Genomic DNA, 26,933 nt, shown 5'->3' with positions numbered 1-26,933 from the left:
GAAATCTGTCCGACCTTGACTGGTCATATATGATGGACCGGAGGCATGGGGAGCTTCTGGTCGATGTGGGCATCTCATTCACGCCTCGCTCTCCAGATGTTCCTGTCGTCGGGGTGTGGAGATTAGATGCGTTGGAGGCATCGTTTGGTGCAGGAGGCTACAAGCGAGGCGAGATACATCACCATAACATGCTGTCCAGATATGGCGCGCTGCAGGCAGAAATGCAACAGGAAAGGTCGCAGCAGACGCACATAGCATTCAGGAGCACCTATAATCTATACTACGAGTCGATCCGCACGAACAACAACCAGGCGAACTTTGCTTCCGACAGCGATGCATACAAGCTATCTCCTTCATACATGGCTGAATGCTTTGACATCATGAAGGTGGTCGATCATTGCAAAGGGAAGACATACGGTGTTAGAGATGAGTATAGGGTCAGTGGTCACGCAGCAAGGATCATGTTGGACAATATAGAAAGCAAGGTCGGTTATTCATACTCCATTCATTCATGATTTTCATGCAAGCTCAATTACCCTGTATAATTTCAATGCAGGCTATTCAATATCTGCAATCAGATCCAATACTATGGATCCCATCCACAATCTGGTTCGAGCTTATCAGGCGACGTGTACGGGAGATTCAAAGGACCCAAATAAGCATTGTAAAAAAGAACCCTCCAAATCTTGGCATCCTGACTGGTCTGCTAAACCACATGCTTCGCTCGACTACATCAACCCCTATCATCTATGACTCCCATGTCCGTGAATCCCTCACCCTCCTTGAATACAGGAATGTACTCGAGACAGCAGGAATGTTTTTCTTGCAGGATTTTGATATAAACAGCGACACATGCTTGGAGGAGGTGCAGCAAATCGATGATGTTAATGTTTTGGGACTTATGGGCGTAACCGCAAAGGCGCAAAGGGACAGAGCAGTGGGAAGGATGGATGCATGGCGAAGCAATGAGTCAGAATCAAAAGATTATCCTCTTGGTCGGACGCCAACCTGGACTAGCCTCAAGACAGCCATCTTACACTCACCTGGGACGATCATGAGAGAATGGTCATGGACGTCCAGGATGTCCAACATTCAACTCACTGTTGGACGTTTGGTCGTAATGTTCACAAGGCATATGTGGCTCATGCTGACGCAAGAAGTCATGAAAGGCATCATACCCTACCCTAACTCGCTTTATGATGCCATGAAGTGCTGGACAATAACAAGCATCGACGATACACTCGCTTCCGTCGCTTTTGAAGCCTGCAATGCTGGTTTACATGACCATACAGGCGTAACTCCAGGTCGCTTGGGTCCCAAGTCAAGAGCCTTTGTGGACAGATGCTCATTATTTTTTCCTGACCCTGATGCTCCCCATAAGAGCAATGCTCAGTGGTGTCTACTGTGGGAAGGAGATGGATACATCGCAGAATTCCATAGGACAATGAAGACATTAGATGGGGATCAGCAGGAGTCGCTAAAGCAAGGTTTACGTGATGTATTTTCTGAACTTCACTGTCTACCTGCGAGTGGTGCGAGGGTGTGGATCCAAAAGAAGGATGCCATAGTATTCATAACAAATCCTGCATTTTACAGGATCGACCGCATTGGAAGAGGGGGCGAGAGTCAGAGGAGAGCTCCAAGAGCGCGTCGGACTATGAAGGTGATCAAAGGAAAGCGCATATTTGCGGCTGATCTGATGGACTCGCAACCATTTGACACCGATGGGAATTTGAGAAGGAAGACAGAGAGGCAAAAGCGTCGGGAGATTCACAAAAAGATGACTATGGAAAAGAGAAACAAAAGGGTACCCCCACCCCCACGTCCTCGCAAGTCCAGGCCATTCCCAATGGGTGAATCAGCACATGTGGCGACAGATGATGAAATGGATGTGGATTAGAATATATACATGATGTTATATTATATAGATGCAATGAATTTGAACCTAGTCCTTCCCAACTCCCGATGGACATCTTAACTACTAGACTATCTCTTTGTATAGGGCCATGTAGCTGGAGAACATAGCTCGTGCCTTTAGCTATAGCATGGTATTTCCATAGTAGCTCAGAATCCAAGCATGTAGAAAACAGGTGAACCCATCCTGGTGATTCAAGATGAAGCAGATTCTGTGTTACCTGTTCTGACATCTATTCTAGACATGCACCAGTCGCAAAATCACCACCTTCGCCTTCCTCACATCTTTGTCTCTAACTGTAATGACTGGACGGTCTAGTGGTTAAGATGTCCCCCCCTGGAGTTGGGAAGGACTAGATTCAAATCCTTGTCCTGCCATGATTTCAGCTGTCGATATTTCAACCCTATTTTTGTTTTTCTCATATAAATGAAGATGTGTTGTTCCTTTCTGAGGCTGAATGGAGAGAGAAACTTGTTTTTCTACTCAATGACATCAAGGATGAAGGTGGTAATCTAAAGTGTGGTACTTACCTTCTTGGTGGTTTTGATATCTGTCTATCGTCAAATATTTTTCTAAGGCGGCAAGACAGGCCAACCAATTTGCCATTGAGTTGGCTGTGTCTGGCATGGAGGATGGTAGGAGACGAAGCCAGCTCACAGCTGTGTCACGACTCGCATTAATCAAGTATTGCAACACCTGCTGGAGCTGGTTTCATCTCCTACCATCCTCCATGACAGCCAAATCAATGGAAACTTATATAAGCAGTGCCATCTGCCTCGTCCCAAGATTGATTACCACCTTCACCTTCCTCACCTCTCATCCAAACATGTAGCGATTTCCTTGCTGTCTTACTTATCGTCGAAGACAAAAACTTCAGAGCTTGTCATATGGAAGTGGAAACAGGTGAACTCATACTGGTGAGTCAAGACGAACCAGTTTGAACACTGAAAACATGACAGGACGAGGATTTGAACCTAGTCCTTCACAATGAGTTCACCTGTTTCTCATTTCCACATGGCAAGCTATTAAGTGTTGTCCTGCCATGATTTCAGCTTTTTGTCTGAGTCACAAAAGTCATGTTGGTCAGTTCAGTTCAGTTGGCTGGCTGCATCTGTTCAAGTTTCATATTTTGTGTGTTCATGTGATTGGCCAGACTTGAAGCAGAAATTGTTTTGAATATGATATAACCTGCTTAATGCACTGGAAACATGAGTTTGTCCATGAAAAATAACCACCTCATTGTGCTGCCTCCGCATTTTTTCTGCTTATGTAAGCAGACCCACCTCGAGCAATGATTGATTTTTTCAACCTTCATATGACTTGCTTGGCTTCAAATAGACGTTTCACTTGGGGGTATTGAGCCCTCTGAACACGATGGTAATGCCCTTTTCATTCAAAAAAATCACATTTAAAAGTTATGAATGTCTGTAATGCTGTGTTGCTAACAGTACCAACTATTTTCGCTTTTTGACTTGGTGATTCTTGGGGCATTTGAGGTTGGTTGCCACCCCTCCATGAGGGTCAAACTGTTGTTAACAGTAACAACTATTTTCGCTTCTGGGGGTATTTTTGGTTGGTTGCCACCCCTTCATGAGGGTCAAACTGTTGCTAATAGTACCAACTATTTTCGCTTCTGAGGGCTTTTTGACTTGGTGATTCTGGAGGCATGTTTGGTTGGTTGCCACTCCTCCATGAGGGTCAAACTGTTGCTAACAGTACCAACTATTTTCGCTTCTGGGGGCTTTTTGACTTGGTGATTCTGGGGGCATTTGAGGTTGGTTGCCACCCCTTCATGGGGGTCAAACTATTGCCAACAGTACCAATATATCACTCGCATGGCTCGATCTCAGGCTCATTATGAAGGTAATTGATCCATATATATAGAGCAGCAACAGAAATACTTGATCTTGCAAAGTCTTGGTATAAGTGAGTCCAAGTCCACCGCTTTTGCTTATGTAAGCTGTGTCACCCCTGTCATGCTGCCTCACTCAATGATTGATTTTTTCAGCCTTCGTGTGACTTGTCTGGCTTCATGTTGAACTTGATCTAGAGGTTATTGACCAATCTGAATGAGATGGAAATGCGAATTTGATCTGAAAAAATCAGGTTTGAGAGTCATGCTACCCCCTCCCCCCACCTACTTCACCAAGAGGCATGACTTCATGTCAATAATGATGTGAAAAGGATGTTCCCAGTATTTAAGGATCATATTAATAGATTGGAGATGGCTTCATAGTGTTCTGAACCAATATGGAATGTGATGTGCAAGTTTGCCTGATACCCCCCTCAAAGATCGATTTTTCTAGGCTTCCCATGTCTTGCTAGGACTCCACAAGTATGTTTCCTGGGGGTTCTTGATGCCTCTGAACACGATGGTAAAGCTAGTTGTGTCAGGAAAAATCAAGCTGTTGAGATATGCAGGGTCCCCCTCCCCCCCCAAACTCATATATCTTGATATTATGTAAATACCGGTATATAGAAGGATGTTCCTACTGTTTTATGATCATATAAATCGATTGAAGATGGTTCAAGAGTGTTTTGAATCCATCCTGAGACAAATATGGAAGTTTTCCTGGTACCCCCCCCAAAGATCGATTTTTACAGGCTTCCCATATCTTGCCAGGACTACAAAAGTATTTTTCCTGAGAGTTCTTGATGCCTCTGAACACGATGGTAAAGCTAGTTTTGTCAGGAAAAATCAGGTTGTTGAGATATGCAGGGTCCCCCTCCCCCCCCAAACTCATATATCTTGATATTATGTAAATACCGGTATATAAAGAAATGTTCCTACTGTTTTATTATCATATAAATCGATTGGAAATGGTCCCAGAGTGATTTGAGTCCATCCTAATTAACATATGGGAGTTTTCCTGATACCCCCCTCAAAGATCGATTTTTCTAGGCTTCCCATGACTTGCTTGTCCTCTAAAAGTATTTTTCCGGAGTGCTCTTGATGTCCCTAAACACGATGGTCAAGCCCGTTTTGTCAGGAAAAATCAGGTTGTTGAGATATAGAAGGTCCTCCTCCCCCCTCCTACCTCATATATCTGACTATGGTCACTTTTAGCTCAAAACCGATACTGTAAATAATGGTCCTGGTGCTTTTAAGACGTAGAAATCGATTGGTGATGGTCCCAGGGTCTCTGGAGGTCGAAAATATTGAGTTTGGTCACAGGTATGAAAAAGTCAGTATTTGGACTTTATCTCCACATCCCAACCGCCGTTTTCTTTCATTCCGGGCTCATATTGATCCTTGGGAATCCCTCTAACATATGTACCAGCCCAAGAAGAGAAAAAAGTTTTGAACTTTGTAACCTATTTCTGTTTTGACCATATAAGTCCTCTGAACACGATGGTAATGCCCTTTTCATTCAAAAAAATCACATTTAAAAGTTATGAATGTCTGTAATGCTGTGTTGCTAACAGTACCAACTATTTTCGCTTTTTGACTTGGTGATTCTTGGGGCATTTGAGGTTGGTTGCCACCCCTCCATGAGGGTCAAACTGTTGTTAACAGTACCAACTATTTTCGCTTCTGGGGGTATTTTTGGTTGGTTGCCACCCCTTCATGAGGGTCAAACTGTTGCTAATAGTACCAACTATTTTCGCTTCTGAGGGCTTTTTGACTTGGTGATTCTGGAGGCATGTTTGGTTGGTTGCCACTCCTCCATGGGGGTCAAACTGTTGCTAACAGTACCAACTATTTTCGCTTCTGGGGGCTTTTTGACTTGGTGATTCTGGGGGCATTTGAGGTTGGTTGCCACCCCTTCATGGGGGTCAAACTATTGTCAACAGTACCAATATATCACTCGCATGGCTCGATCTCAGGCTCATTATGAAGGTAATTGATCCATATATATTGAGCAGCAATAGAAATACTTGATCTTGCAAAGTCTTGGTATAAGTGAGTCCAAGTCCACCGCTTTTGCTTATGTAAGCTGTGTCACCCCTGTCATGCTGCCTCACTCAATGATTGATTTTTTCAGCCTTCATGTGACTTGTCTGGCTTCGTGTTGAACTTGATCTAGAGGTTATTGACCAATCTGAATGAGATGGCAATGCTGATTTGATCTGAAAAAATCAGGTTTGAGAGTCATGCTACCCCCTCCCCCCACCTACTTCACCAAGAGGCATGACTTTATGTCAATAATGATGTGAAAAGGATGTTCCCAGTGTTTAAGGATCATATTAATAGATTGGAGATGGTTTCATAGTGTTCTGAACCAATATGGAATGTGATGTGCAAGTTTGCCTGATACCCCCCTCAAAGATCGATTTTTCTAGGCTTCCCATGTCTTGCCAGGACTCCACAAGTATGTTTCCTGGGGGTTCTTGATGCCTCTGAACACGATGGTAAAGCTATTTGTGTCAGGAAAAATCAAGCTGTTGAGATATGCAGGGTCCCCCTCCTCCCCTCAAACTCATATATCTTGATATTATGTAAATACCGGTATATAGAAGGATGTTCCTACTGTTTTATGATCATATAAATCGATTGAAGATGGTTCAAGAGTGTTTTGAATCCATCCTGAGACAAATATGGAAGTTTTCCTGGTACCCCCCCCAAAGATCGATTTTTACAGGCTTCCCATGTCTTGCCAGGACTACAAAAGTATTTTTCCTGAGAGTTCTTGATGCCTCTGAACACGATGGTAAAGCTAGTTTTGTCAGGAAAAATCAGGTTGTTGAGATATGCAGGGTCCCCCTCCCCCCCCAAACTCATATATCTTGATATTATGTAAATACCGGTATATAAAGAGATGTTCCTACTGTTTTATTATCATATAAATCGATTGGAAATGGTCCCAGAGTGATTTGCGTCCATCCTAATTAACATATGGGAGTTTTCCTGATACCCCCCTCAAAGGTCGATTTTTCTAGGCTTCCCATGACTTGCTTGTCCTCTAAAAGTATTTTTCCGGAGTGCTCCTGATGTCCCTAAACACGATGGTCAAGCCCGTTTTGTCAGGAAAAATCAGGTTGTTGAGATATAGAAGGTCCTCCTCCCCCCTCCTACCTCATATATCTTACTATGGTCACTTTTAGCTCAAAACCGATACTGTAAATAATGGTCCTGGTGCTTTTAAGACGTAGAAATCGATTGGTGATAATCCCAGGGTCTCTGGAGGTCGAGAATATTGAGTTTGGTCACAGGTATGAAAAAGTCAGTATTTGGACTTTATCTCCACATCCCAACCGCCGTTTTCTTTTATTCCGGGCTCATATTGATCCTTGGGAATCCCTCTAACATATGTACCAGCCCAAGAAGAGAAAAAAGTTTTGAACTTTGTAACCTATTTCTGTTTTGACCATATAAGTTACTGATTCTCTCTCACAGGTGTCTACTAGAACTCAACAAAAAGCAAGCAATAATGTTATTACGCCAAAGTTCTCATCGTAATATCGAGCTTGATTTCCTGGTGATCTTAAGAGTCTAGAGTGACACAATTCGTGAGCGTTTCTTGTATTTGCAGCAGCAGCAGCATTTTCTCACCACTAGTACCACGCTGATCTTACTCTTCTGTTAGTCTTACTCTTTTGAAGCCGTTCAATTGGTGAGTGTTGTTGCAGGTTGTATCCAGTACAAATCCTTACTCAGGTTTCCTCGAATGTCTGGATCAAGAATACAGTCGGGGCAGCCGTCGACAGTACCTTGCACTCAATGCATTGAGCACACACGTTCCGTGCCACGCAGACTGCGTTACTGCTTTTGTTCCATACCATTCCAATGCATCGTATTTGTATTTGTACTATTACGTAATTATAGTAATGATAGCAACTTGAAGTAATAAGATATGAACCGTTCTCGCATGATATAAACCGCTCATAAGGAATGCAAAGATGCCATTAATATTTCTGTTTCTATCATACTCCCCTCACAATTGATATGTTCATTTTGCCAACATGGGCAAAGATTATCAGATCTTGGGAGAGATTAGCAAAAATGGAGCTCGAGGCACATCAGGGCGTTTTTTCCGACACTCATATTGGCTGACATCTTCCCAGCTCCAACAAGGTCCGTTTCTGAGTGGGCCTAAAGCTTGGTGCCAGTGTGTCAGTACAGTCTCACTCAGCGTCTATGACTTATAGTATGGTGACTTGGATGAAACACGTGGCCTCTCGGGCTGTACTACAGCCGCACTTCACTGAACTAGAAGCTGTGCAATGGGAGGATACAACAATATTTGAGCTAATTCGTGAGGATCCAGGAGTAAGTTTCCATCATGCTTTTCCAGCCTCTAGATGCGTATAACGGTTTGTGCTTGTGTTCTAGATCCTCGGACCCAAGGCATGGTATCAAGACCATTGTCAAGTTCATTGGACTCCCCCTCCAGATCATGAACTATGCCGAGCTTTTATTCAGTTCTGCCTGATGAAAATGTGTCATCATCAAGCGTCTATGAAGGTTCTGCTAGCAGGAGTAGCTGAAGGTTTGGTCTTACCAGGCTTGTTGGTGAGCAGCCCCAGGTCCCACCTAATGCCTGACCATTAATGTGTTCTGCTGTTTAGCTCATCACACGAGACCAAATTTTTGAGGATACTACACTCATGGAAAGCGATGATATCATCTTAAGTCAACCATCTTCTGGAGCTGAAGCCCTTTGTCTTGGGTGGAAATCCGCGTTGGTGAACTTCTTCGCCCAAGGAACTCCGGTAAGATCTTCCAATACAACTCATACGTAAAAGAGATTATCTAGAAGAGGGACAGGAGCTGGAGCTTCCGGCAGTAACTGCGTTGCGGGAGCTCCGAGTCTGGTCTCACAAAATCACTAGAGCCAACAGGTCTGGGATGGAACAAGCTATCTTGGCAAGTGTGATGTTTATTTTTTCCGGACAGCGAACGATAGTAGTTCTAATCAGGATCTCAGAGTTCTGGACTGGGTCATGAACTCCTCCGGATTGCCCACCCCCAGGTGGATTTGGAGAAAAAGACCCCTTACATGTCCCTGAGCTTTCAAAGATATCGTTGGAAAGAGAGTCTCCTCAGTTGTTTGGTGGGATTTGTGGATCTTGTTGTCCCCCCTGCTATAGGTATCAGCCAGGTCACCAAACGAAACGCCCTTGAATTTTTGCAACTGCTTTCCTTGCATCGAATGTGTCCATTTCGATCTAACTATGCCTCTGTATTTGCATTTTCCTCCGAGAAGTGCTTCTTGGTTGAAGCCGTTCGATGGATGTTGCCCACAATGGCCTCCAAGGTATCCCCTGAGTCTGGTGCTTGGGTAAAGTTGTTCCCTATATCATCTAAGGTCGCATGTCTTTGATCACACTAGTTCTACAGATATCCCAAGCCTCCTTGAGCCATTTATTTCGTCATATCTGTGGTTTCACCCCTAAGGAATTGGAAGCTCTAGGGCTAGATGAGGAATTGCTTCTGGTTCTGATTCTGTCTGCTCGGCTGAGGCTCCTCCGCCGGAAGGTGTCAAAAGATTTTCATACCCGGTTCCGGCACGAGGTCCATCCTTCGACAGGGGTCTGTCGTCTTTGCTACTCTGAGCCAGAAGATTCCAAGTGCATAAGATACTGGACGGTACAGTCCACCCCTCACACGGAAATACACGGAAAGGTTGTCACACCATATCCCGCCAATGATCCTGATCGCCTTACACCAACACTGGTGAGTATGACTAATCAGATGACTTTGCAGGGCCTCTCTTATAAGTTTTCATACAGGGCCTTGAGAAGAATGCTGACTATGTGCATTTGGCCGATCTGAAGTTGCGAAAAATTGCCAGCCGGCCCCTGGTGCTGGCTCGTTGCCAACGTGATGTCACCCTGTTGATCGAGGCCGGCTCCCCCAAGAAAGTGTTGGCCGGTGTTTCTTTTAACACCTTTTCAGCCCAAGATCTTCAGGAGATGCGATGTGATGCCTCGGCTTCCAAGGAAATCCGAGCCCTTAAAAGGGGTTACCAGTTCCAGAGGTTTCGCTGGGGCCAGATGCATCCCATAGGCTCCCGAAAACCTTGTGGGGGCAGACCTGGAGATACCTATACTGGCTATGCTGGCATGGAGGTGACTGATACTGAACACATTAGGCTGCTCTTTTCTCATGCGGCTGTGAGTGAATGCTCCCTCTGGTCTCACACTTAATCTGACTGTAGTTATGAATATTCCCAGGATGTGGAAAGGATGGTGGCTGCTGTTGCTCCATTGCACCCTGATGCCACCAGAGAGCTCCGGGATTTGTCTGCTGAAGTCAATTCATTGGGGGGAATAGGAGCCACCGCCTATTACTGTTGGAACTTTGTGGCTCTTCAACATGTCGACCATGATGCCACATGGACAATATCATTGCAGACATGCAAGGAGGCCAGACAAGATGAGTTCAACTTTGTCCTGATGGACCTGGGTTGCTATGTGGAAACCCGTGAAAATTCATTGTGGTAAGCAGTCTGGTTTAGGACATTACACTGGCTCAAGTACCCTAGGTGGTTCCATGGCTCCCAGACCCACGGCACTGTAGTTCCCAGATTGTCATCCATGTCATCAAACAAAAATCTATCCCAGGGCATTGGAGTTACATTACCCCTCGCCTCTTTGCAAGGAGCACGTAACCAAAACCAGGCAAGAGCCGCGTTTGTACCGTTGGCACAAAGATGGAATATGAATTAATCCGGTCTGGACCTGTTCCATGCACCCTTCTCCTTGCGATTTTCAAATACATCTGCTAGTCCAACTCACTTTACGTTTACCAATTGGGGGTTATACCCCAGGTCAGGTATGATGGTACGATAATTCTTGATAATTCCTCCTATGGCCAAACCAGTTAGAATCTTGTAATATATACTGTGACAATGTAATGTTCTGTTACAATGACTTTCATCGTTAATCCCTGTGACCACGATAAAGTACATTTTTTGGGAGCCGAGTAATATGACTGGGCCATTTTACAGTGTCCATAATCTCCTCCAACCTTCGTTTTGGAGAGTTGATGCCTCTGATACCAGAAAGCATGTATCCGCCCGAATGAGATGCTCCTGAACAGAGGTGTAATGATACCTGGAGAAAACAAAAGTTGGCAGGTTAACAATGAAAATATGAAAGCTTACCCAAGAAGATGTCGTGCATAGAGTCCAGCGCCGACTTTTTAGATGGTACCCAGCCTGATTTGAGATTAAGGATGGACCATCAAACTCTAAAATCCTTCAGGATTAGATCTCGATGTGCCTGGGTAGCATCCTTCGAATAGAAACTTTGTCGGAGCATTTGGTAATCGTCTTTGGGGATCCAGGCTGCATAGTCGAGCAGAAAATTAGCAAGCAAGCAGCGAGTGAATGATACCTACAATCATCGTAGCCCTCTGGAGTATTTGACTTTCACGACCTCAACATAGCAGAACATGAAATTCGCAGTCTGCTCAACACACTGTGGATTATACATTAGGAAGCTTACCAGTGGCTAGTATCTAGTAATCTAATTGAATATGTATTGTGGATGGATGACCGGAGTAATATCAACTGTGACTATTAGGATGTCCAGACAGTGAGTGCTTACATTGCGAGCTATGGCAGCACTACAAAAACTGCCATGAACACCAGTCAAGGTATCACGGATGGCAGCTTGAATGCAAGCCTCTCTGGTGGGATGTCGGGGACCTTTCCCCTTCCCACCGACTAGAGTTCGAGCCATTTGTGCATCGAGTAGATGTGTCGCCTTTGTTTTTTGTCCAAATGCATCCGTCTAAGCCCGTAAGACGTTTATTATTTCAAATAGATGTAGTAGTTTTGAGGATCTGTAGTAGGAAATGTGTGGTTTTGGGAGGCTGCACGAAATGTGGTGCGGGAGCAAGTGGTAACCAATAGTAAGCTGAGCTGTGATCATGTTCAGACCGAGTCGGGCCGGTCGCGTCAGAAGGTGTTGAAAAATTTCCCAAGGTGATGTCAAGCCTTCAAGCTCAGCACTAGTACTCATCACTGAGCATTAAACATGGAAAGATGGCAACAAATACCTGCGCCTGCATCTGCATCTCCTAGTTCCACTTCACCTCCGTCCGAATCATGGGATTTTATGCAGGTATTCCGCCAACTTGTGATCCCCCCGCCCCGAGATTGCGTCGCTAGCGCCACAGTCAAGCCAGTGAGTCAACGTGAGCTGCACAGCAGTGGTCCATCTCTCCAGGAGCTTCACAGCCTGGACCTGGATACTTTCCATCTAGCTGAGCCAGAGCACACCCGGATGTGGGCCAGGGAAACTTTGAGCCACCATGGCCCAGTGAGCCCAGTCCCAAACGCCCTGATCTGGACCGCTGGGATATTGCGTGGAATCCTTCCCATCAGGTTCGTCGAGGAGTCAAATGTGGTGGAGTATCTTAAGTTTAGTTTTATGGCGCCGGCGGGAGGTGGGGCTGTCTGCTTGTTCCAAAAATCATGTCAGCCAGATGCTGCAGCTTTGGGCTTTCCATCAACAGAAGCCTGCACTGCAATAGTATCTGAACCAAATTCGGGGCAATCGGGAAGGCCTGATATGTCGTTTATCTGGAACGGCAACGTTTGTTGCACGATGGAGGTTAAAACGCACAAGGCCTCTACTGCTGGATCTCCCCAGGTGGATATGCTGCAAAAGCTGGGAGGCGATTGGAGTCAGTGGCCCAAGGCGCTGTTCCAAGATGGGAGAATGCATTTAGGCATGGTGTATGACATCTTGTCGAAGCGACAACAGCAGAAGAAGGAGAGGAAGGATGAAACTCCAGAAGACGCATCTCACGGCCCAGATCTGTCGGATGTGTTTGAGCACCATTGGCAACGTAAGGTTATCCATACAATATACCAGGTGCGATTTTTTTGTTGAGTTTAACTGCTACGGTACTCACCTGGGGTCTCCAGGTTTGGAATCAGCTCGTGAGCAGGGAATCAGAGCATGGCATCATCTCCAATGAACATACCTTTGTGCTGGTTCACCGCCAGGGGCACAGTCTACAGATTTCCCCCTCCTACCGATATCAGCCTGCTGATGAAGAGGAAAGGGCCTTCACAATGTCAGACTTGAGCTTTTTTATAGCCCACTCGGTGATGAGTCGGCTGGACCAGCAGGGTAAATGGCAAGGGGCCCCATCGCCTGGACCTCTGCCTGTCTCATTGGCTGTACCCCAAGCTACACCCGGTACCAGCCGACATCACTTAAGTCCCAGTACCCAGCCGACTACCAGTACCCTTGATGGCAGTGTGATGCCGGTAGGAGTCTCCCACACCTTCTTCCAGCAAAGACCTGACTTTTTTCACTCCTAGAAGTACTTGTACCCCCCTGTTTGGAGGTGGCTTATGTCATGTTGGCAATTGCGTCCACCAGTCCAGAGGTGGAGATCCTGTAATGCTGCCCCAAAATTGCCAATCTCGTCATCCCGTCCAAATTCCCCACTTCAACTTATCTTCACTACCTCTGGGTGTCCATCTTTCCCCCTTCAACTATCTGTGGTGGATAAATTCAATTGGGACTGCTCCTTTTCAACCCCCCTGGTCCTAGAAAGCCTGATCTCACACACCCAGCTACCGGTCTTCCGCGGACACCTGAATGGATCCAGTGTTGTAGTGAAAATGGCCGAAGATGATCTTTGCAACGAGTTGATGGATGAAGCCCAGATTTATCAAGAGCTGCAACCTATTCACGGATCTGCGGTTCCTACTTGTCGTGGAGTGTTTTCTGGGGCTGGAGCCATGTTCCTTTTGATGGATGATGTAGGGGCTTCACCGACTTCTTTCATGTCCCTCTCCTTTGATCAAAGGTGGGTAAGTTTCATGGGTCAGTCAACCCCAAAATTTCACCTTTTGTTTCAGGTGTGGTGTTCTCAAATCACTCAGGGCTATTCACCGGCTGGGAGTGATCCATAATGACCTAGCAGCTTCCAACATTGCGATCAGTGATTCTACTGCGATTATTCTGGACTTTGGTCAGTCGGAGATAGGGCATGTTTGCCCTGGCGCAGACCTTTGCCCAGAGTTGATTGAGGGTGCCGCCGCTTTGGGAATAGATCCCACAGATGTCATCTAAGTTGTATCCAAATAATTTGCACAATTTTTAGTTACACCAAAATGCCATGGGTGAGTCAATTGTACATCGTGGAACTTGTATGCCGGTCACCTGGACAAAGTTTGAGGTCTGGCATCATTTTTGTCTTCAAAGGACTCCAACCTGGGACAGAACAGACCTTCAAAGCCATCTGTTTATTCTGTGTCGGAATAATCTGTAAAAGAAGGGGGGGGGGGCAGACCCTCGTTGAATTTCAAACGGTGACAAAATGGCACCCAGCATCGTGGCACAACTTCCTGATGCGTGAAATTATATTCTATTTAGGCCTGCAGGAAGTCATCCATTATCTATTATCACCTCTAATTACGAGGATTATGTGGGAGTCACAGGTGTTCTAACTCAGAAGTCCGACGAGTTGTAACCCGATTTGGTTTGAAAGGTTCATTCTCGATCGGCATAAAATGTAACCTCACCTTCCTGTCTTCTGCCTCCTTTGAACCCGACCAATGGAGCCAGATCCCGATCAGCTACCTGCGCCCTCATCTTTGAATCGGGATACTGTGAAGCTGGAGCCGGAAAGTATGATGTCTATGGAGCCAGATCCCGATCAGCTACCTGAGCCCTCATCTTTGAATCGGGATACCGTGAAGCTGGAGCCAGAAAGTATGAGGTCTATACCCTCATTAGCACCTGACCGACGATCTTGTGTCTCAAACCTATCACGCTATGTGGAAGGTATCGAAATCATCGATGCAGACTTGGATTGCCTACGAAGTAAAGGCATTAGAGTCACTGGAACGGTCATGAATGCCTACGCCAGTCTTGTACCTGATAAGGACAGCAGTTTGACTCGAGCAGGATGCATTATTCTGAGCTCATTTATCCCCAACTTGATTCGTGGTGAAACCTCGTGTAACACTACCCTAGAAAAAAGTGTCCCTGTGGTAAGTCCATCCGTCAAAGCCAGTTTTTTACATACTCACAGCCAGCCAACCCCACATACCAGAGGTCCAAAAACAAGATTCTCGCCTCCAGGTGTTGGGCTTTTCCACTGTGCGGAGGGTCTCCCCCCCATTGGGTCTTGGGTTGGGTCGACTGGCCAGCTCATGAAATAGGGTTCTTTGATAGTCTGGGCACCAATCACGAATGGGCAGACCAGGTCAGCAGAATTTCTGATGGATCTACAGCCCGTAGCCCACTCATGTGATGGTTTCTCAGGATTTGTGTCTAGCTGCAGCGGGCGTGGAGCACTGGCTTAAATACCACCAGTATCCAGACATCAAGTCACTAAATGATCGATTCAAAGATTGGACACGACAACACCACGCTCCACCGAAAAATCAGAGACAGGGAGATAGTTGGTCTTGCGGTTTTTTTGTGATGATGGCAATGCATAGATTGTCAGACTTGGATTTCTCACATATACGCCGAGATAAAGTGAATACCACACGGTTGTCGGCTCTGCGGGCCATAGAGAAAATCCGGTAAATGTTTCTGTCCAGGTATAATCCACGACTGGCCTACTGACACAAGAGCGGTAGTTTGGTCGTAGTACCCCTCCGTCATAGAAAACGTCGTATGGGACCCAATGAAGAAAATTTAGCACCTCAGGAACCTCCAACTTCGTCTTCCATCCTCAGGCACAATATCATTTCCAGGGCCCCTGAGGGTGGAGAGGTTCAGAAAATTATAGACACTATTTTAAATGCCAAAAGATTGGTTGTTTTTTGTGGTATGACCATTCCTTCTCCATGACACCCCACCCTCAAGAATTCCTTTGGGTGTTTTTTTTTTTTACTTTCTCCAGGTCTAGGTGCATCCGTTCTTCCTGGACTCTCAGGTTCATCCCTGGGTGATCTGCTTGGATTATTGCGTCCCATTATTTGGCAGGTGTGTGAATGTGTTCTCTATTTATGTCATTGCCTGTCTTAGGTGTTATTATTCTGGCAGGACCGGGCACAATCATCGCCGGTGTTTCAGACCGTGTTGCATCACCTGAATAACCCCTGTGTCGAAAACCAGTTTTATCCGGCCATGCATGCTTTAGATCGACGTGGCAATCTTCTGCGAGTTTATACTCATAATATCAATGCCATGGAAAAGACTGCCGGGCTGTTGACATTCGGAGTTCCAAGCGTGGACCAGATAGGCCAACCTGACTGCCCACGATGCATCCCATTATTGGGACGCCTGGACCAGATGTCTTGTACTCTTTGCTGCAAAGTCGCATCAACAACCAGTTTTATGGATCAGTCCACTTCAAATGGGCTTCCAGTATGTGTTCACTGTCAAGCTCGTGGCTGTGTTGGACACCAGGGTATTTGGCGTCCAAAAATTGCGGTTTGTAAAGAGGAGCACCCGGACTTGAATCTTGTCGTTACCCATGATGAGAAACAGGTGGATGTGGTGTTGGCCATAGGAGTCCAACAAGTCCCTGATGATAGCCTCCCTGACATTGTCATGAAATTGTCCCAAGCCGCCCGGTCAAGAGCCCAGGATGGAGCACTCTCATCCATCATGATTGACCTTGAGGTCCCAGCTCATGAGAGGCCTGGAATCCAAGACCTATTTCAGGTTTGCCTGGAATTGGACCCACAACACTTGTTTGCTAGAGTTGTTGAGGCGGCCCATGAGGCTGCTGCCAATGACCTCCATAGCAATACAATGCTGATACACAAGACAGTGGCATGCATGGGCTTGCCAATTGATGATGGTGAGGAGCATAATGAGGAGGCATTATTGATGTCGCTGCCTCCTTGGCATTTCCCCTCCCCTTAGGCAGGCAGATACCCTTTGCTATAATATTTTAGATAGCCTCTAGACTTTTCTGAGATCATGGCAAGGTTGACTAGTGTATACAGCATGACTTTGTACTGATATAACTATAATGACAAATGACAAATGTCGAATGAACTCAAGACAATGACTATATTATTATAAGCCACTTGGCTGGTGTTGTGCTGACTCACAGGATCTACTACCCAGACTAGCAACTATGCTTCTGTGTCAAACCACTCACTTGAGGACATCCGTTCACCATTACATGGCTCTTATCTGCCGCAGTATACAGCACCAATTGAACTCACTCCATCTGCAAACCGGAGTTTTGGTTCCCCTGTGTTTTGGCCCACAATTCATCATATATCATCAGGGATTTCAGCTGTTCATGTACTATTTGCCCCTACGCACCACTTAATTCATGCCTGCTGCTCTTCACACTTCTTCACACAGTATAGAATGTACAATAATGACTGATTTGGAAGGAAAATTAGTTGACTCAATTTCCCCCTCACTATTAAGCACTCCTGATTTTTATCTACTGCTATTTGTACAGCATTGTGATGACAGGCTTGTCGCAATCCAAACAAAACTCAAGTTGGTTGTTAACTACTAACTACAACATGCTCTGGATTTATCTGTGGCCATGCTTGTGTGCAGGGGCAATGAATCACTTCATTTTTAAAAGGTCAAATAAGACCTTAAACCCTGATTTGGCATCCTCATCAAGCACACTCATTCTGTCCTTGTTTTTCATCCAATAGACATACTTGATTATTGTATGCATGCTGATCTTGACCTGCTTCTGAAAGAGGCTTAATAATGTGTTGCTGGAAAGATTGATAGAACTTACCTCAACATCCTTAGATGCCATAATTTTACTGACCTGCAGTTGGATGTCAGGTTGGAGACCATTTGTTTTCCAATCGTGTCCAAGGTATGAGAAGAACCTCACAAACTATATTAACAAGGTTAGTTAGTTGTAATCATGTATCAGACCAGACAGTCTAGCCAAGAAGACATAATAAGATACGCTGAAAGACAGACCTTATCATTCCACTCCAATTCACCCTGGTTAGATGAGTTTTGACATGCCCCAGCCACTTTAGACAGATTTGCAGATATTGTTTCCGCAGCCTGGGACTTGGACTGAAGTTTTGGAGATGGTTTTGGAATATCTTCTTTGGTCTTAGCCTTCTCCTTGCCCTTATGTGCTGGGATTTCCATGACCTTGGACTTTGGCTCTGGTATTGGAGATGATTTTGAGATCTCTTTTGTACCTTTACTCTGCTCCTTGGTCTTGGTCTTGGTATTTACCAGTCAGCAATACCGACCAATCAGCATGATATACAGAAATCCTCACCTGTAGGATGATCTGTCTTTTTTTAGGAGACTGCAAAGATTTGCCTTTTCCTTTCTTGGATTTGGATTTGGATTTGAGTATACCAGGCACCAGAGTGACTGATTCAAAGTCAAATCCCAGATCAACCTGGTTCTTGGCACAGCTAAAAATCAAAGTACCCTTTGATATTTTACATGTGATCTGGGAGGGTGTATCCAATCCATCAGATGCAGATGAGCCAGAGGTGATCGATAAGGATGTGTCCTGAGGTTGAGAAGTGCTAGATGAAGGACTGGCCATGGTTGTTTGATTCTCCAAGGAGAAATTGTCTTGTAAGTGGTTTTGGCATGGATATGAAGAGGATGGTGAAAAGATTTGAGGCTGATCAAATTTGTCTGGATGCTCTGAAGTTGCTGATGATGAAGGTGTCTCAATGTACTCTGGAAAATCCTGAGATAGGAAGATAGGAGTTGATGGCTCAAATGACATGGATGATTCAGCCATAACAGCTGCCTGTTGCTTGATAACATTAGACTCAAAGATGAAATCCATGTCAGTGTCATGTGACAAGGTGTTAGACTCATTCTCCAAATCCAACAAGGTCGTGGTAGAGTCAATGAAGGATTGGTCTTGTGAAAGAACAGCTTGACCTGGTTTAAATGTCATTGCTGAGATTCTTTAATTAGCTTTGGTCCAACTTGTACTCACCAGTGCCAGAAGGTCCAGATGAATGACTTGATCTATTATTGCTACGTAATTTTATGGGAGATCTTGTCTGCAACTGAGGCACTGTGATGATGCTGTTGGTGACTCCTTTTGGTCGGCCTCTACCCCTTTTCACAATATTATCAGTGACATCTATAGATGCTCTAGAAGATATGAATTATATCAGCCAAGTCTCCAGACTGTGATGTGCTCATCTGAAGCCACCTACCCACACGTCTCTGTCTGGAAATCATTCTAATAGGGAATATCAGCTATCATTGTCTTTGAAATATAGTGAAATCAAAATACATACCATAACCTTGATTTCTTGAGGTGGCTGATTGTGGTCTAATTCCACCACCATCTTATGGATCATTCCAGCACACCAAGTGTCTGAACAGGGTCCAGGTGACTCTACATGAGGCTCCAATGCTATCCCAGCTATAGTGGACTGCAACATAGCAGCCTGTAGTTCTGCAGGACCTTCAGGTAAGGTTCCCCATAAACCAGGAATCTGCTGCTCCTTTGCCCAACGGTACCAGTCTATGATTTATTCAATAAATAATCATTAAATTGATCATACTCAAGAGAAATCCCTACTATATGTCTGTGGATCATCAACTTCCATGCCCATCATAGATGATTTATGATCTGGATCCAGGGACTTGCAGTAAAACATATATGCCAGGAAAGAATTGAGAATAGGAGACATCCATGATGGTGCGCCTATGCCCTGGACTAGATTTTGGCTATTGACCTCCTGAATGAAAGCCTCTCTTATTTTGCTGAGCAGCATGAGTTCACGTCCAATGGCCTCATACTTGAGTAGCAAGAGGTTCTTTTTGTGCACAGGAAAAAGAGGTTCAGAGTGCCGCAATAGTTGTTGAAGACATATAATGATATGATTGAGGAATCTCAATCCATTGCGGTAATGAGCAGGAATTAGAGCCAGGACTTCAGGACCCTTATGAAGCTCAAAGGTCCTGGTGTCTGGTTTGAATTGTCCAATATTATAGTGGGGAATATCTGCCAACCCTGAAGCTGTAGGTGTTGACTGGTGCCACCATTCATCAAAGTTTTGAAGTTGAAAGTGGGGTGATGAAGACATGATATGGTGGCCTGAAGTCTGAGGACAGAGGTGCAAACAGTCGGGTCCTGACAAAAAGAGAAAAATTATATACGTCATTTGATCTCTAACCATTTTTGTATCATGTTGTAACATTCAAGTATTTGATTATAGATTTTGGTCAATCAATTGCAGGCTTGATTTGCTTCACTGATCGACAAAAATAAGAAAAGAAAAACACAAAGCTTGGTGCAATTGAAATATACAGAGTACTCAACTGATATGAATAATACTAATGAAAGTCAGTTTGCATGTCTACCATACATATTTCTACTGTGAGAGGATCTGGGCTCTACTATGATGATGTCAAGATTGAACAAAAATGAACAAACAATACTGCTACAAAAAAGACCTTGTGGTGGGAGAAAGAGGTGACTTCTTTCATGAAGGATGATTCAGTAGTGAGGATGAGTGTTAGGGTGACAAGCTTGTGAAGGGGGGATGGAAGTATCAGGGTCTGAAAAAAAATATTTAGCATACCCTCTGAAAGGCAACACTACTGCCTTTTGAGTCAAATGTAAAAAAGAAAAGTTCAGGCTAGGATTCAGTAAGGGTATTCTCACTCAATACAAGACAATGACTGGACAGCTACAGATGCACTGGAGATCCAAAAAGCATGTCTTTTCAGAATTTTTCCTGAGGTGGTGAAGCAAGAAGACTCCCTTGTCCTTCTCAGCTCACCATGTTTCTACCCCCTTGACATGCAAGTCGCATTTCCTGCTTATTGACACATATATTAGTTTACTGGTAACTTTTCTAATAAGTCTTGTTGTACTTACAATTTGAGGAGTAATTAGATATCCTATACATAAACATCAGCTCTCTCAAGCACAGGTTGGGGATGATCATCAGATTTGGCACATAAAAGCCAAACAAATATGCTAGACCAAGAGTTAATTTAAAGCTGATCACCCTTGCTTTCTATACTTGTTGCTCTGCAATCACACAAAGTCTGAAGGCAACTTTGTTGATTTTAATAGTCGCTACTATCAGAGTCTCTATCCTCCTCATTGCCTCCCTCTGTGCCTCCATCATAGTCAAATAATGAATTCATCTCAGAATCATCATCATCATCTTCTGCCTGATCATCTCTGTCCCCCTTGTCAAACAATGCATTTGTCTCAGAGCCACAGACATTGTAGTCATGACTATCATTCTTGTTCTGATTGGTGTCACCTTCACCTTCATTTTCATCTTCCTGTATCCTTATGGAGCTTCTCTTGGGACTGGAAGCATTACTATGTTGTGCCAGTGTCTTTTGATTATTGACATTTTTCTGATGATAAGGGCATTAGTCATCTCTAGTATATTGAGTGATTTGATCCTACTTTGATCTGCCTGGTTGGTGGCTTTCTAGCACGCTTGACCTTGGCTGACCTGCGATCGATATGGGCCTTCCTTGGATGCTCTGGTTGATTTCTCCGAGGATCCCGTCCTTGCATTCTCATGACTTCAGCACGAAAGTCCTGAGCTCTCTTGATGACAGCAGGCCTCTTGATGGTGCGCTTTTGTCCTCCAACTTTTTGTATGCGGTAGAAGCATGGGTTGGTGACTATCTTGATACTGTCCTGGTCACAAGCCAATGTCCAAGTGGAGCCTGGACTTTTGGCAGTAGGTTTGTTGGCATCAGGAAGACATTGAATATTGGCAAACAGTATATCCAACCGATCTTGGAGATGCTGCCACTGGGCTTCAGATAGCTGAGAGCACAGCTCATGATATTGTGAAATGTAACCCTCTGTCCAATAAGTCTTCCATTTTGATGACTGCAATGGAGCAGCATCTCTGTCAGGAAAAAATGTGGTACGTCTCTGGACAAATGAGAGATGTGGATGACCAGGCTTGTCTCCTTCTAGTCCAGCACTACATGCCTGGAATTTGATGGAGATGATCCATTTATTGACACGATCCAAGGACCAGCAGGTCATGGCTTCCTCCAAAGTGTCACAGATCCTATTGTTGGTGGTGACAGCATCAGCAAATTCATTGGTGGTCTGGGTTCTACCCAGCTGCAACCAAAACTCCCGAGTGAATTGGACAAATAATAGGCCTACATCTGAATCTCCTGGATCCCAGATGGAGTCATAAATCCAATGCCTCATCAGAAGTTGAGGGTGTTGCTCAATCATCTTCACCACATCCTTCCAGCTGGGTTCTGGGCCAATAGGCCAGTCATCTGAATCTGTGATGGGATTTGGCAGGGCTAGGGTCTTGCGCCGACTTTTTACATTGGCACCCATGGTCTTGCGGACATCTGCACTGTCTTCTGGAATGATCTGATTATCCAGGTCATAGAGAAAGAGCATGCCATCACGGTCACAAACTCTTTCAACATCCAGGCTTTTGAGGGACTGACACAGATGAGGATCCATCACGATAGGAGTAGAATTCAAGCAGCGCAGCAGGTGACACAAGATGCTGGTTTTGGTGCCATAGTTGGGAGGGTTTTCTGTTTTTAATGTTTTTTGGGCCCGTCTCAAGCCCTCCAACCTGCTGTCCATGAGGCCAAACCAGACATGTGAAGAAATCCAAAGAATAGGTTGGGACTTCAGAAAAGCTTCAGCCTGATTATGGTCCATGATCAATCTAGTGAAATAGATAGATAGACATCAGAGACTTACCCTTTCTTTCAACTGGGGAAGAACCTCCAGGGCTGCTTGCCCACTCATCCTATATTCATCACGACATCCATAACCCCGATGGGATGGCCCTCCATTGTAGATTTCATGAATCCATTGGCATTCTTTCAGATACCCCTCTGTAAGATTGTAGGCGTCCTTATCAGAAACAAACTTGGGTTCATTATTGTTGGGTCTGATGGCCTCATAGCACAGCTGATATGCAGATCGGAAGCAGATTTGACTGTGATATGCATGTTTCAGGGTCATCTCTGCCTGAATGCCTCCATACCGACCCAGAGTGCCAGTATGATGAGTAGTGCCTTTTTTGAAACCTCCCTCCTGAAAAGAAGCCTGCAATGCATCAAGCCTCCAAAGGCCTACAAAGTTTCCTGTAGGGTTGAAGCTTGCACCCACATCCAAGTAGAGTTCTCCATGGGTCCTATCCATCATGTAATCCCAATCCAAGTTGGAGAAATTTGCTTTTAAAGCCTCGTATGGAGAGGTGTATCTGCCATCCTGTCCATCTTTTGTCCAGAGTTTGATGCCCTTGCCTTCTAAAACAAAGAAAAAGGATCCATATGATGCCAACATAGGGGACTGATCCACCAGGGTCCTCATGTGTTTTTGAATTTTCTTGAATGCCACTTGGGAGAAGGGGATGGCCTTGGGTCTTCGACTGGAGCCACCTTTGCGTGATTTGTAACGAATCTCATGCACTGTGGTATCCACATAAGGAAGAGAAGAAGTGGGTGCCTCCAGTGATATAGAAGGCAGCACCACCTCATTCCAGAACAAATCAATGACATCTAAAGGAATTCTTGTTGCACGTCTGGAGGAGTTGACACGGTTATGAATCATGCGGGGAAAACAGAGGAGAAGATTGGAGGTATGATTTGCAGTGCTCAACACTCCAAATGGCACATGAGGTATAGAGCTCAAAGGGATAGACTTGGTCCACCACTCCTCCCTTTGAGTACCATCTAAACCCTGGTCTTCTGTGCTTTGGGGCATGAGAATGTCGACATAAATATGATTATGCTTGTGGATAGGGACTTGCTGGTCAATCACTGGAGCCAAGTAGATTCCCATGCTGAGAGCTGGACGAAAGTCATGGGTGACCCAGATGTAGCTGTCAATGTCTACAGATATGGTGATTTTCCTAGGAAATTGGAGGTCCAGCTCTAGGTCCAGTATAATCCGCTGGCTTCCTATGGGATCAGCTCCATAAACAAATAGACTCTCATATACTCCAGTGTTGTGTGAGGCCAAGCGCTGGGCATCTAGCAACATCTCAGATGCTCCCATGATACGGACATCACTTGGAACAACCACTCTCTTATCTGCAAAGAGGGAGCTGCGTGACAGGCCATAGCTTTTTGATCTCCAGAAACTGACCTGCTGACTGGGATCATAAGTGTCAGAGACTCCAACAGTCATCATGTGATCTAGGGGGTCTACTGGAGGACCCAACCAGAACATCTGGTAGAAGCTAGGGAAAAGCCTGAAACCATAGTCTCTGAAGAGCATGGCTGATCCAAGAGCACTGATCCAAGCATTGCGTGAGGAGGACCAGATCTGACCAGCATCCATGATGGGTCTCATAGACTCTAGGGTAGGTCCACCCCAGTACTGATCAAATCCTGCATCAAAAGGGAGCCACCTGGATGGCATAGTGGAGGTATCACGGAGATGGGTGGCAGTCAATGAGTGGAAATCCAAGAGTTGCTTTAAATTCTGTGACATCTTGTTACTGTGGGCCAGATTTGTGATGGGGTTGGTATCTTCAGGATCAGAATCCAGACTATTATCATTTTGGGTTTCATTAGGATCCTGTGAAAGACTGGTGGAACAACAGTCAGGACAGTTGTATAACATGGTGGCAAGTTTGGTGATGATAGCCTGGTTATTTTGTCTCTGGATGGATTCTTCTAATCTCTTGTCCACGATTTCCCGAGAGATATGATCTGTTGGATCCCAATCATCTGGCAGGTGGCTGCCCAGATACAAGTAATGGCTCCACTCTCTTCTACAGCTGAGTTTCACCATCTCAAACATTCTAAGGCGAGTGGTGTGTCCACAAGGTATGGTTGGCCTCTGCAGACTTCCATCCAGATGGTAGGCCAGCCCATTCTCTAGAAAATGCTCCAGAATAGAACTTGAGACCGGTCCACAATCGCAATCTATCTTCTGTGGTAGGCGGAATCTAGGATCTTCATAAACATGTACAGCAGAGACATCTCCATGAGGCCAGTTGTGCAACATGGCCACACGTTTCCAGTATTCTGGACCCTGCCATTCCTCCCAGTTGCTTTGGAGACTGATTCCAGGTGCAGTGTCTGAAATAATGGTATGCCGCCCCAAAATATGAGCTCGTTGCTTGCAGTAGTCAAAGATTACCACACAGTAATGCTGTGATGTAGTCAAGATGAAACCAACTTGAGCAGCAGGATGTTCTAGAGAAGAAGACATGAAGTGTCTTTGCTGAAAAGTCTGGATTTCATCCAAGTTTGGCATTTGACCTATGTTGTTCACTAATGGTGAAGCCACAGCCACCATATCAGCATACCGCAAAGGACCTTTCCCATGAGTTGGGTACCACTTGGTCATCAGGAAGAAATTGAGAACCGCGCCACCAATTGACATCTGGGGGTTTAATGTCTGAAGCTGCTGAAAAGCTGGAATCCACAGGGATGGTCGTGCCAAGTTCAACATAGGATCATTATCTGATATAGCTTTCAGTTAGAGGTTCAGAGTCTAATGATCTCAGAGTCATTCACCTGGTGCCTTAATCTCATCTTGAAGCTCTGGAGTGACAAGATCTTCAGCCAGACCAGATCTTGTCCATGAGGGACCACATTCCTCTGAGCTCCCAGGTTGATAATCATCCATAGGACTGTCATGATCATCTTCCTGTGAATCAGTGCCAGATGACATCTCATGTTTTTGAATATATCCTCTCAGAATGTCTGATAAATCATCATCTATAGCACTTGACTGCTGCATTTCACTGTTGGATTTCTTAGATGCCTGTAGAATAGAAGGCCGTTTTCCAGGACCAGCATCAGATGACATTTCTGAGCTTTGGTCTGATGACAGCTGCAACTGAAGCCATGCACTCTGAACTGGCTTATAAGTCATAGCCATGAATGCTGCAGACAAGGCACATTGTATTTAGTTCAACTTTATGTGTGAATACAATAGAAGCAGATGACACACCAGATTCTGTGTTGTTTGAGATATGATCAATGTCATCAGAATCAGAAGACAGGTCCATATTTAGCCACCTTGAAGTGTGCTGCAATGAAGAGGATGAGGATTTAGGCATGCCAGATTGGTGGTGGTAGTGGTGAATTTGTAGATGCCTGGATGATCTGAACTAATAAATGTGGGTGGTCTTGAATAAGTGGTCAGGGTACCAAAAGGTAGAAAGATATGCACCCAAATTTCTGTCTGATCTGATATCACAGATTCAGTTGATAAGAAAGTTAGACTCAGATATTACATAAGGTAGTGCTCATGCACATCCCACTAACATCACATGACCAAGGGTGACTTTTGCATGACTTTGGAGTGTACAGCTAGTGGCCATTGCAAATGTCACTTTTTTTGCAAAAGGAATTTCACAGTCTTTGTATTTGTATTTAGAACAACTCTGTGGGGCTGGATTTTTGAAAAATTGAGGATTGCGAGTGCCATTAGAAAAATCAGTCTTATGGGCTTGGAAATGAAATATAGGAGGTAACACTACAAAAAAGGTAATACTTCACCTCTGTCATCAGACTACTGCACCACAGACTGTACAATACACCAGTGACCTGAAGAATTTCAGTGAATGTGCTACAAGGAGGGCAAGCAAAAATACAGAGGTGATTAAGTTTCTCCCTTACACTATCCTTGCTGAGCTCAAGAAAGCTGGACTTTAATACTAGTATCTGTTGGAAGTCAACATTATCATCACATCTTATTTGGTCTTTGTTACACGAGACTTTTTTACTTTAGCTTATAACCTCCTTGTTTCACATTGTTTATACCTCAGCTGTTCTCTCCGCAATGCTGAGGTATGTATTATTTTCAACTTGCACGCTGTCTCATTTCTCACTGTATTTCACTTGTAGACTTGTTCCTTAGGTATTATTAATATAGCTGTTCTTTCCACAATGCTGGGACTTATTCCTTAGCCTCACTTCAACAGTATCATTCACCTATCATTTCATATCATCTATCATGCCTAGCATATACAACATTTCTGAGTTCATTGATTAGATATAACTACATAGATACTATGATACATACAATCACACAAACCTCTTATTCTTTTGGATCACATACTATCACTGCATACTGGCATTGGTCACGTTGGATCACACAGTGTCACATGTTGGTTGGTTGTGCACGAGCCCTAACTTACTTGTCTGACTTCATTTGACCAAAAACTTTAATCATATATATCTGAGATTTAAGTAGCACATACTCCAGACCATT

General features: G+C 44.7%; 6 protein-coding genes and 1 non-coding gene across 7 annotated transcripts; 5 read left to right on the top strand and 2 right to left on the bottom strand.

Annotated features, from left to right (window-relative positions):
- Positions 1–14: 14 nt before the first annotated feature.
- Positions 15–1,654, top strand: HD556DRAFT_1190341 (uncharacterized protein; the record flags this gene model as incomplete). The annotated part of the gene is made up of 2 exons (XM_041296154.1): positions 15–485; positions 557–1,654. Coding segments are annotated over 2 exons (1,569 nt in total), but the record flags the coding sequence as incomplete, so codon positions are not given.
- Positions 1,655–2,218: 564 nt separating this feature from the next.
- On the top strand, positions 2,219–2,292 carry HD556DRAFT_t69. Its single transcript has one exon. It is a non-coding gene; the product is annotated as a tRNA-Gln (tRNA).
- Positions 2,293–7,994: 5,702 nt separating this feature from the next.
- HD556DRAFT_1443808 (uncharacterized protein) lies at positions 7,995–10,528 on the top strand (the record flags this gene model as incomplete). The annotated part of the gene is made up of 9 exons (XM_041306687.1): positions 7,995–8,126; positions 8,190–8,369; positions 8,426–8,569; positions 8,625–8,729; positions 8,785–9,138; positions 9,198–9,533; positions 9,590–9,973; positions 10,034–10,299; positions 10,345–10,528. 9 exons carry the CDS (start codon positions 7,995–7,997, stop codon positions 10,526–10,528), a joined length of 2,085 nt encoding a protein of 694 aa, XP_041159826.1.
- A 2,207-nt stretch (positions 10,529–12,735) lies between these two features.
- On the top strand, positions 12,736–13,900 carry HD556DRAFT_1238024 (kinase-like domain-containing protein; the record flags this gene model as incomplete). Its single annotated transcript, XM_041297944.1, has 3 exons — positions 12,736–12,996; positions 13,207–13,634; positions 13,687–13,900. Coding segments are annotated over 3 exons (903 nt in total), but the record flags the coding sequence as incomplete, so codon positions are not given.
- A 485-nt stretch (positions 13,901–14,385) lies between these two features.
- HD556DRAFT_1443806 (DHS-like NAD/FAD-binding domain-containing protein) lies at positions 14,386–16,657 on the top strand (the record flags this gene model as incomplete). The annotated part of the gene is made up of 6 exons (XM_041306686.1): positions 14,386–14,823; positions 14,886–15,038; positions 15,098–15,363; positions 15,421–15,611; positions 15,687–15,769; positions 15,830–16,657. The coding sequence occupies 6 exons, from the start codon at positions 14,386–14,388 to the stop codon at positions 16,655–16,657; spliced, it is 1,959 nt and encodes a 652-aa protein (XP_041159824.1).
- Positions 16,658–17,327: 670 nt separating this feature from the next.
- On the bottom strand, positions 17,328–19,812 carry HD556DRAFT_1308787 (uncharacterized protein; the record flags this gene model as incomplete). Its single annotated transcript, XM_041300196.1, has 8 exons — positions 17,328–17,462; positions 17,511–17,615; positions 17,705–17,962; positions 18,021–18,649; positions 18,708–18,868; positions 18,934–18,959; positions 19,018–19,247; positions 19,305–19,812. 8 exons carry the CDS (start codon positions 19,810–19,812, stop codon positions 17,328–17,330), a joined length of 2,052 nt encoding a protein of 683 aa, XP_041159823.1.
- A 1,319-nt stretch (positions 19,813–21,131) lies between these two features.
- On the bottom strand, positions 21,132–24,965 carry HD556DRAFT_1238096 (uncharacterized protein; the record flags this gene model as incomplete). Its single annotated transcript, XM_041297952.1, has 2 exons — positions 21,132–22,394; positions 22,452–24,965. The coding sequence occupies 2 exons, from the start codon at positions 24,963–24,965 to the stop codon at positions 21,132–21,134; spliced, it is 3,777 nt and encodes a 1,258-aa protein (XP_041159822.1).
- Between the last annotated feature and the right edge of the window lie 1,968 nt (positions 24,966–26,933).

This window comes from Suillus plorans, assembly GCF_016647745.1.
Source record: "Suillus plorans strain S12 chromosome Unknown HD556scaffold_31, whole genome shotgun sequence".
Taxonomy (NCBI): domain Eukaryota; kingdom Fungi; phylum Basidiomycota; class Agaricomycetes; order Boletales; family Suillaceae; genus Suillus; species Suillus plorans.
The sequence above is the reverse complement of the archived record's forward strand: the minus strand, read 5'-3'. Positions and strand labels throughout refer to the sequence as shown.